The sequence below is a fragment of the Peromyscus leucopus genome, chromosome X (genome assembly GCF_004664715.2).
Source record: "Peromyscus leucopus breed LL Stock chromosome X, UCI_PerLeu_2.1, whole genome shotgun sequence".
NCBI classification, from domain to species: Eukaryota; Metazoa; Chordata; class Mammalia; order Rodentia; family Cricetidae; genus Peromyscus; species Peromyscus leucopus.
In genome coordinates this window covers 4,661,264-4,672,565 of record NC_051083.1, presented here as the reverse complement: position 1 = coordinate 4,672,565, position 11,302 = coordinate 4,661,264, and the positions used below count along the sequence as shown (strand labels likewise).

The 11,302-nt window shown below is 37.4% G+C and overlaps 1 protein-coding gene across 1 annotated transcript; it reads right to left on the bottom strand.

The window, feature by feature from the left end:
• Positions 1 to 255: 255 nt before the first annotated feature.
• Positions 256 to 4,585, bottom strand: LOC114686151 (N-acetyltransferase ESCO1-like). The gene has a single exon (XM_028860802.2). It carries the CDS (start codon positions 3,636 to 3,638, stop codon positions 1,110 to 1,112), a length of 2,529 nt encoding a protein of 842 aa, XP_028716635.1. The 5' UTR covers positions 3,639 to 4,585; the 3' UTR covers positions 256 to 1,109.
• Positions 4,586 to 11,302: the final 6,717 nt, after the last annotated feature.

The following is an 11,302-nucleotide window of genomic DNA, read 5'->3' as shown; positions in this document are numbered from 1 at the left end:
ATTTCCCCCTTTTTGTCTAAAAAAGGTTATGACTAATATAAGAAAAACTATGTACAATAAGTACAATAACTATATGCAATATAAATAGGCAATAAATACATTAACAATGTCTAGTCTATAAGCATTGGACAAATTCAGAGAAAATACTCCATTATATATCCTATCTTGGTGAGTCCAAAAGGATGTACCTAATTCACTTTCTATTCTAACTTGCATTACCAAAACTGTCTTTTTTTTTTTTTTTTTTTTTTTCACTTAGAAAAAGCTATCAAGAATTTTATTATTTTATTCTACATTATATACAGGTCATAAAAGGCCACAGCAGTTTTTCAACATATAAACCCTTTAAAAGTAGAGGGCACTATGAAGGATAGACAAGTATCAAAATGAAGTCCAGTAATGAGGGCGTATACTCAGTGCAGTGTTTCTGAGGAATACCAACGCAGATACCAAGCCACCCACGTTTAGTTACAACTATTCTGTAGTTCTTTGTGACTCTAGTCATTTATGGCGCCACATGAGAGAGCTTCCACTGCCTCTATCAGACTGTTGTAAGTTCTTTCACTTGGAGCTCTCCTTTTCTGAGAGATTTTCTTAGAGTACGGTTTAGTAGCTTCAAATTCTTAAGCATGTAATACTGTACTGTCCTTGAATAATAACTCAAAAAACATTGGTTTCCACTCTGAAAATACAATCTTTAAACCTATAACTGGTATCAGCAGATCAATATAAAAAAATACAGTACCAAGCTACACTGGTATATTTCCATATTAAGAACTTCAAAATATACTTATCACTGAGACCATAGTCCTTGCATTAATTTTCAGTCCACTATGAACAATTATCTGCTGCATGTAAACATGTCTAAATAACTATAGATAAAATACAATCATAAATTTCTGTAAAAGATAATAAAATATCTTCTTTAAAAAAACAAAACAATAATAGCTATTACTGCATTGTTTCCAATTTTATGAAAATGGAACAACCACATGGCTGTTGCCAGTCCTGAGTTCATTGTAATAAAATGGCCCTAGTTCCTGGTTAAAGTCAGCAGCCAACTCTTTCTCTTCAGAAGATGTCTTCTGGTACAGCAGGTGAGATCTGGATTAGGTGGTATTCTGTCCATTAATAAAATTATAGACCAGAAACTGACCAGTGCCACAGTACTGTGTTGCGAACAACTTTCCATCAGGAGTGGGATCTGAGAAAGCAATTTCTTCTTTACTCAAATAAGAGCCATAAATAAAGTTACTCCTTAGGCATTCAATCATGCGAGAAGCTATTTTCTTCCGCCTCATCATGCTGAACACCCATATCCGACTGATCCCACATATTGCAGGCTCTGGCAACGTTGAGCAGCACCAGGCTTTTTGCCTTTCAAATCGGACTTTTTCTTCTTCTGACCTGATAACTGGAAGTTTCTCTTCTATAACTCGATAGCCCCACTGGATATGTTCTGCAATTAGGCAGCCAACTACTTTCTTGTCATTAGAAATAAAGAGAAGTGTTTTAGTTCTGGAATAGCACATTAATGGAGCCTGTTGGAAACCCAAATCATTGTCAACCATCTCTCTAATTTCATCAACCTTTTTCAGGGCATACTTTGGGTCTTCGGGAAGGACCATTATTATCTTACCATCAGGATATTCAGCCAGAATTCTTTCTTTTTTCCAGCCCACATACTTTACAGCACTTATAAACTGGTTGTGGAAAAGCAGGTGCTGGGTTTCATCTTCTGGATTTGAAGCTGTATAAAGCATTCCACAGATATTACAGGACACTGCTCCAAATCTTTTGTGTCCTGCATCTATGACAAGCTGTTTTTCATCCACTTTCTCTGATTCTTTCAGTTTCAAAGCCTTTGGAATTGTTATCTCCAAATGAGAATTATACTTCAGCTGAGAATGATTTGGTGGTATATCCCTGGGCTTGTTGTTGATAGACGCTTCATTACTGAGTACACTATGAGGCTGCTTAGGAGTTGAACCTGGAAACTTTCTGTCTCCATCAATCTTTGCTTGACTGGGAAGAGCTGAAGCAGCAGCAGTGTCTTCTAATGAGCTATTCTCCACCTCAGATGCTGAACATAAGCTGAAATTCTTATCTGGTGCTGACTCACAAGAATGTTTCATCTGATTATCCAATGGTGAGTCAGGAGAGGGTTTAATATGATTATCCAAATGACAATTTCCAGGAGCCCCTTTCGTGGCTTTATTAATTTCAATTGCAATATTATTAATTTTAACTTCTTCAGACTTAATTCCTTTCATTTTATCCTGTTGGCAAGTTACATTACTATGTGGTTTCATCTCTAAAAATGTACTTTGAGACACTGGATGAGGCATTTCTAAAACTGGTGGTGAAAAACCAGTTCGTAATAAGCCCAATTTAGGAGATACTTGAGAGTCCAATTTATGTTGCTGCACAGAGTTAAATTTTGAGAGTTTAATTTTAGTCCAGTTGGAGTTCCTCTTAGTGGAGCTATTTATTCCATTTAGTATGCACTTCACAGGCTTTGTCTTCCTACTGGGGAAGAAACGGTTACACTGCACATCCTGGTTTGTTTCTTTCTGATGGAGCATTTGTGGTTCAGCATCAGTCCCTTCCGGTTTGACATCTGCAGGCTTCTCCTCCTTTATACTTGCCATGTGTGACCATTCCCTTTTCACCTCTACAGTATCTGATTCAATTTCACCAGCAATTTCTTCACAAAGTTGGAGAATGCTACCTCGCTTGCTCTTTCCAGCTTGCTCCAATTCAGGATCAATACTTTGTTCAGGCACTAATGGCTGTGGAATTTGGGGGGATTTTGTGCTAGTATTTACTTGAGTATGAGCTGATTTCCTTGGTTCATTCTTTTTAGAGACCACTGAAGTAGCTGTTTTTAATTTTCTAACCTCAGAAGTTACAGGCACAGGTTTTGATTCTTCTTTTCTAACAGTCTTCTGGAAACACTTTTCAGATCCTGGAATGCACTGAGAACTACAAGTATAGGCTGTCTCGTGTTGTACTTTGAGCTTCTTTCCTTTGGGAGAATGTATTACTTCATTCGTAACTGAATTTCTGTCCTCCTTACAATCAGACTTTATTTCAAGCACTTTTCTTTTCACATGCTTTTGATTTACTGTAACTTTATTAGATTTACTTTGAGTACTGTTACACTGTTCTCTTCTTGTTGGCTGCAAATTCTGTGTCACTGCCTGAATCTGACTCTGAATCTCTCTACTGCGCAAAGACCTGGTTGAACACTCACTTAACTGTTGTAGTCTTTGTGATCTCCGGTTAAGTTGCTCATTTCCTTTGAAGGTTCCAAGCACTAATTTTTCCTGACATAATCTCTTCTTTTTTGTAGATTCTTGTGATTGTCCCTTCACAGTTACCATATTATTATTAATGGATTTAGTTGCATTTTTATCAGCTGCTGATGCTGACCTTGTATTCATTCGTTTTCCCAATTCAGGCTGACTTACTTTACTCTCATTGGAGGATCTAACCAGTGCCTTTACAGCTTCCTTGGAACCTGGTTTCTTTGCTAGACTGTTTTGAGAACTTTGAATTTCTAGTTCTAAATTCTCATCTTCAATTTCTTTAGTAACTTTGGAGGAATTTTGTTTTGATTTCTCCTGAATGGACATTATTCCTGAGTAATGTCTTCCTTTCTGAGGAGTTTTTGAGGACTGTGTCCAGGTAGATTCAGATGCTAAGTACTTAGTATTATTACTGAGTAGATCTTAAAAACCAACTTTAACTTATACTGATGTACATTTCCAACAGAAATATCAGGTTGTTTCAAGTAAGGTTGCTCTCTGAAATTCCTAAGACATGAAAAAAGCTGGCGTAAATGCTGCAAGATATTTGCTTTATGATTTTGCTGAGTAGGGAAATGGAAATCTGAAGAAAATTTAATTCTAATTTAATATTTCCAGAAGTTTTTATTTTTTTAATGAAAATAAACTTCATTCAGATCCAATTTGTTTTAATTACTTTAGTTTCAGGCCTAACCCTATTACTAGGAGTTATTTATCACTGACCTGTCTGCTTTGACAAAATTTCTGACAACTTTTTTCTTCTGAAGGCTACAGCTACTGGACGCTGATGCACTTGTAACATGTCTTATGGCTAACAGGTTTCTTTCCTTGGTTTCCAAGTGTGTTGGTTTGTGGCTATTTAATTTCCTTCGCTTCGTAAAGTACTCTATTAATATAAATTTCCTTTTATGCTGCCATTTAGTTCTTTTCCCACAAGATAGAACTGATGTTTCAGCCACCATAACTCAAGATAATCTGCTAACACCATTCCTTATAATCTCCTCTTAACATATTATACAGCGCCTTAATGAAATCGAAATCCTGTATTACCTTTTTAAATTTCTCAATGTTAAGTGATGCTTCTAATTACAACTGTATACTTGGGAACCTGCGCTTCGACCCCCATCTCCAGCCTGCATTACTTCCTGAGATGGGGCACCGGCCATCGCTCCCCTCCCCAGATGAAGACGCGGGAGCCGGGATCCCCACATCCCGCCCGGCACGCCGCTGCAGGGCCTTAGGGTTCAGGCCGGGTCAGCGGGAGGCGCCGGAGCCGCAGCCGCGCTGCTGCAGGAGGCCGGGGAGCGACGGCGGAAGCACCAAAACTGTCTTTTAATGTCTCTCTTAGTGAATTTCTTTTCTGAATGTGGTAACAAGGAAAACTGTAACAAAAACTATAAAGTCTTCAACTCCATTATAGACCCAAGAAGGAAATAATATTACCTGAATATGCAAGAAGTGCAAACAAGCAACTTACAAAAAATTGAAGAAATGACAAAAACATCTTGCTGTCTGGACAGTCATCCAAGGTTCCTCTGCAACATTGGGGCATCCATCCTCAACCTACAGGCCTAGTATATTGTTCAGACTTATCTGTAAAGCAAGATATTCTAAAGGGCTTTATTACCTTGTCTTGGCAAAGTTCAGCAGTCACTTTCTTGTGTGTACTGCTTGTAAAATTTAGACAGTATACTGTCAGCAGTTGAGGCAAGGGCACTTTCTTGTACAGTGGCTAATTTTTACAATAAAGAAAGTAAACTCCATGTAGAGTTCCTTTGACACTCATCATCTTCTATGAGTAGATTGGTGCTGCCAGGAACAGACACACAGTGTCATAAAAACAAAAAGAACCTATGTTATTTAAACATCTTAAATGCTATATTCTGCAGATCTCTGAAGTGTTTGAAGACCATTTGACTATCTAAAGTATATCTTATCTGTTGCACCTGGAAAACATACCAAACATGACTACAAGTTCGATTGTAATAGGTAACTAACTATTAACTTGTATTTCCTTATTTTCCTAAATAATAACTTTCAAGAACTAATAATTTGCATTACATTGTTAAATGAGTTGTATAGGTACAATACCTTGAATAAGAGTAGAAATGTATTACAGTATATTCTAACAAAAAATAATCTCAAATTTGTATCAATATACAAAGATCTATACCAATGTAAAATATTTAAAACAAGTACTTGCCTTTTAAAAGTAGATTCAATAATCTACCCTTTTATCCTATCATCTACCCTTTTTTCTTTTTTTCAAAAACAAGAATCCTGAATCTAATCTCCTTTGTTCTTCTTTTCCTAACCATTACCAATAACAACTTGTAACCAACCACCTTAAACAATGACAAATATCTATAACCCACTGAAAGACCAAAAATCACCCACCCCTCCTCTTCTGAATGTGGGCATTGTGTTCTTAAAATTACTTTCTGCTGTGTGGGGATGATTGCATTTTTAGGGGATCCTGAAAAGAAAAATTTGTGTTAATTGTAAGTCCTGGGAGAGGTAGCTGTATCATGTGTTGTCCAGTCTCTGTGGAATGTGAAAGTACAGGGCTTGTCTCTAACCCTGGCTGGAGGTAGTATATAAGGCTAGCCACTTCAAAATAGTCCAACCAATTTGTAGTCCAAAGCTGATCTTTAGGTGGTGTTTTTCATCTTAGTGGCATTATTGTAGTCTTGGTGGAATCATCATTGTGAGGCCCTATCCTCCTTTTAGAGACTTCAAATGTTGCTGTTAGGCATAGTCATGGTTCATTGCACAAAACTTAAACATTTTTAATGTTATATGCATCAGATCTCAAAAAGGTTAAAGGATCAAGATTTGTTATGTACATCCAGAGTACAAGAATTTGTGAAATTAGCATGAGAGCCTGAACATTCTTCATTCTGCCTGGCACTTGGCACTTTGAGGCCCTCCTTAGGCTGCCTTTCCTTCAGTAAAAAAGACTGCTCAATGACATAAAGGATGGTTATCTTGTAGATGAAATTCTAAATGGTCTTATTAAATAAGAAACACAGAGCCAAATGCAGAGTTAAAAGCCCAAGAGATCAGAGCACTAGTGAATAGCCTTTAGCTTAGCACTCACTGCCGTCACTTCCAGAGAGAGAGAGAGAGAGAGAGAGAGAGAGAGAGAGAGAGAGAGAGAGAGAGACCTTCTTCCTGTGTGACTGTCTTTTTATTGCCTTTCTGTTCTGCCTTCTCATTGGCTCTAAACCCAACCACATGATTTCCTCATCATTGCCTGTCTATAGAGACCTCTAGGTCTCTATGGTTGGTACTAGGATTAAAAGTTCATGTCACCACTTGGCTGTGTCCTTGACCACACAGAAACTCTGTCTGCCATGTGATCAGATTAAGGATATGTGCTATCACCACTGGACTTCTGATAAATGGCTTGCTTTTTGCTCTGATCCCCAGGCAACTGTATTTATTAACATACAAATAAAATCACATTTTAGCACAAATAAAATATCGGCATACTATCTGGTGATAGGGGTAATTTTGAATAGACAAGTCAAAAGTTATGCAAATATTTTGCCACCTATGACTTAATTATATATTGTCTCTACGTAATTGTGTATATTGTAACTGTGTCTATAATCAAAACCCGAGGATCCCTCGGTTGTCCTCCTGGTGATGCCTTCTCTGCATGTGTGATGTTTCCTATCCATCTTTCTTTTCTTGCTAAATGGGATATGCTACCTTCCCATCCTCTTCACCAGGTGTATGAATGTAATCATTGTATATTTCCTTTCACCACTGAATGCAAAGAAAGTCATTTCTTTTTTTAAAAGCTACATATTTTCCCTCTTCTTTTTACTTTTAGGTCTAGTTCTTTAAATCATCTTAAAAGAGGAAATGTCTCACTCCAGACAAAATCTAGTTCCCTCAGGGTGCAAAAGAGTTGGTGGATCACTTTTCTGTGAAACTTCAAGACAATCGATAACCTCATACATTAGAGAATGATTATTTGAAGAGATTAGGAAGGGAATAGCTGGGATGGAAGATATTTCTATTGTGTGCAGTTGCTATATGTTCATCTCATAGAAAACCTGGTTAGGAAATGGGTTACCAAACAAATACCACAGGAAACAAGGAGGGGGAATTGTGAAAATGCTTCCTTTCTGAAAGAGAGATCAAATCAAGGAGAAAGAGTAACAAAAAATGAAAGTTGCTTTAACAATGTTAAAAGAAAAAATGCAAAAAATTAAAATGCAATTAGTTCTGCCCAAGAAAGAAAAATAGCTGAGTGGCATGAAAAGTTTAACCTCTTTAGACCAAAACCATTTTTTATTAATTCATATCAGGTTACATATAGAATACAACCCTATTATTCTGTTGTGTCCTTCCTTATCTATATTTAAATTTAGATTCAACATATGAGAGATAGTACCAATCCACATTAACCAGCACTTACACATCTCTAATTGTTTCTCTTTTACTTTGTATTTTAAGGTTGAAAGATGGCCTCCTGATGAATACTATAAAATATACACTGTACAAATGTGTTTGTAAATGCTCCATGTAAGTGTTTTAAAGGTTAACTTCAGAGTGTGTTGACAGCTACATATGCGTATACATTAAATGTGATGTATTAAAGGCACTTAGAAGTTTTCAAGATTCCTACTAGCCTAGAGACACCAGCTGACACTAGCCCACGCTAATCATTTATCAAGCATGTTTGTGTTCTGTATTTCAGAATTGACTTATATAATGAAGATAGGAAATGCTTTTTGGACATCTATGTGTCTATTGCTTAGTGTTGTTCCTGAGCTTTTTAATGTTGTGCCAAAGGAAGCTAATGGACATGCAAATATTACAGGCAAAATGCTGAAAGATTTATCTCTTTTTTGTTATTCAAAACTCTCAATTTAATATAAAATTCATATTTTTCATTGTTGTTAGAACTTTTATTTTTAGAATTTTTTAATTTGATTATTTTATATATATGTGTGCTTTGCTTCAAGTGTGTCTATACTTATGTGCAGTCTCTGTAGAAGCTAGAAGACAATGTTAGATTCCCAAAAACTAGAGTTACAGATGGTTGTGAGTCACCATGTGTGAGTGCTGGGAATTGAACCTGGGTCCTTGGAAACAACAGCAAATTCTCTTAACTGCTGAGTTATCATTCCAGCCCACTTAGAATTTTTTTTAACGAAGTGAAATTTTCCTTAAAACAATTCTTGTATTGAATGAGTTAGGTTTTAGACTCTATCCAAAGTGAAGTCATTTCAGCAAGAGAGACATTTTGTGTCAAAAAGTAAAGTCAGAACTAACTCTGGAATATTGCAAGGAGTAAAGATCCGAAGGAGACTCTTACTAACCTGATTTTAACTTTCAGCTAGGAAAAAGATGACAGCAAAAAAGAACTATATACATGAACTTCAGCCATCCTCTCCTTCTTACCAATATTTTCAAAATAAGAATGTCTGAAAAAAAATTAATGTAGGAATCTAGTTGAGCAGGACATCAAAAGATCTAGTGTGGAAATGAATTCCAACACCATAACCTTTTTCTAAAATGAAACTATTAATAAAGATAAAAGGAAAGAAGTTGTACATTGATCATTATAAATATATATATTTCCCCAAAATCACATTTTGTATAAAAGTATTGATGGAATGCGAGTTATTGGTGATGGAAAATATTAACAGGCTGATTTGACATACAATAGAATCCCATACATACATTCTTATATCTAGCAGCTCTTTAAAAATGACTTTCTTAACAAAGGTTGGATATACACCAACCTAAAACTGTAGTTTTAGAGGCTAAAACTGTAGTTTATTCGGAGAGAATAATGGTGGCTGAGAGGAGAGTCTTAAATTCTCACTGTTTTACAGAGGAGACCACAGGCTCCTCAATTTCAGTAGAAGCTGAGTGAATGACTGAAGCATGCATAGGTACTTCTGCTGAAAGAAAGAGGAAGGCAATTCTTCCAAACAATCTGTGTAAAAGGCCTGAGACAGTAATCTTCCAAATATTTTTCTAGAGATTCTACATTATATTAAAAGTAAAAAACAATGTTCCTTTAAATTTTATGTGTGTTGTGTATCATGCATGACTACTGCCAGAAGAGGGAGTTGGATCACCTAGAACTGGATTTACAGATGACTGTGAGCTGCCATGTATATGCTGAATATTGAACCCAGGTCCTCTGGAAGAGCAGCAAGGGCTTTTAACTGCTCAGTGGTCTGTACAATCCCATGGTGTTCATTTTGAAAATAGAAATGTGGACATTAGAAAATTATTTTTAATCCTTTCTTGTGATTAAAAGGGATGAGTTAAAGCAATAATATTTTAAAAGTTAGAGAAATAATAGAATGAAAAAAACATACCAACAAGATAATAGCAGGTGTGAATATTTTTTATTTTATTTTATAATTTTATTTAATTTTACATATCAGCCACAGATTCCCTTGTTCTCCCCCTCCCCCACCCCCACCTTCCCCCTAGCACACCCTGCATTCCCATCTCCTCCAGGGCCAAGACTCCCCTGGGGATTGAATTCAACCTGGTAGATTCAGTCCAGGCAGATCCAGCCCCAATCTCCCAGGCTGCCCCAAGTGCCTCTGTATAAGCCCCAGGTTCCAAACAGTCAGCTCATGCACTGAGGACAGGTCCCAGTCTCACTGCCTGGATGCCTCCCAAACATATCAAGCTAATCAACTGTCTCACTTATCCAGAGGGCCTGATCTAGTTGGGGGCTCCTCAGGTATTGGTTCATAGTTCATGTGTTTCCAGTCGTTTAGCTATTTGTCCCTGTGCATTTTCCAATCTTGGTTTCAACAATTCTCACTCATACAAACCCTCCTCTTTCTCACTAATTGGACTCCTGGAGCTCCACCCAGGGCCTGGCCATGGATCTCTGCATCCAGTTTCCTCAGTCATTGGATGAGGTTTCTAGCACGACAGTTAGGGTGTTTGGTCATCCTATCACCAGAGTAGGTCAGTTCGGGCTTTCTCTCTACCATTGCCAGTAGTGAATTATGGAGGTATCTTTGTGGATTTCTGTGGACCTCTCTAACACTTTGCTTCTTCCTATTCTCATGTGGTCTTCATTTATCATGGTCTCTTATTCCTTGTTCTACCTCTCTGTTCTTGATCCAGCTGGAATCTTCCACTCCCCTAAGCTCTTTTTCCCTGGACCATTGCCCTTCATTACCTCCACTCACATCCAGGTTGTTCATGTAGATCTCATCCATTTCTCTGTCATTAGGCAATCCCTGTGTCTTTCTTGGGGTTCTATTTTCTAGGTAGCCTCCCTGGAGTTGTGAGTAGCAGTCTAGTCATCCTCGTTTTACATCTAGTATCCTCCTATGGGTGAGTACATACCATGTTTGTCTTTCTGAGTCTGGGTTACCTCACTCAGGATGATGTTTTCTAGATCCATCCATTTGCCTGCAAACCTCATGATGTCATTGTTTTTCTCTGCTGAGTAGTATTCCATTGTGTATATGTGCCACAATTTATTTATCCATTCTTCAGTTGAAGGGCATCTAGGTTGTTTCCAGGTTTTGGCTATTACAAACAATGCTGATATGAACATAGCTGAACAAATGCCCTTGTGGTATGATTGAGCATTTCTTGGGTATATGCCCAAGAGTGGTATAGCTGGGTCTTGGGGGAGATTGATTCCCAGTTTTCTAAGAAAGCACCATATTGATTTCCAAAGTGGTTGTACAAGCTTGCATTCCCACCAGCAGTGGAGGAGAGTTCCCCTAGTTCCACATCCTCTACAGCATAAGCTGTCTCCAGTGTTTTTGATCTTAGTCATTCTGACAGGTATAAGGTGGTACCTCAGAGTTGTTTTGATTTGCATTTCCCTGATGATTAGGGATGTTGAGCAATTCCTTAAATGTCTTTCGACCATTTGAGCTTCCTCTGTTGATAATTCTCTGTTTAGTTCAATAGCCTATTTCTTAATTGGGCTGTTGGGCATTTTGATGTCTAATTTCTTGAGTACTTTATATATT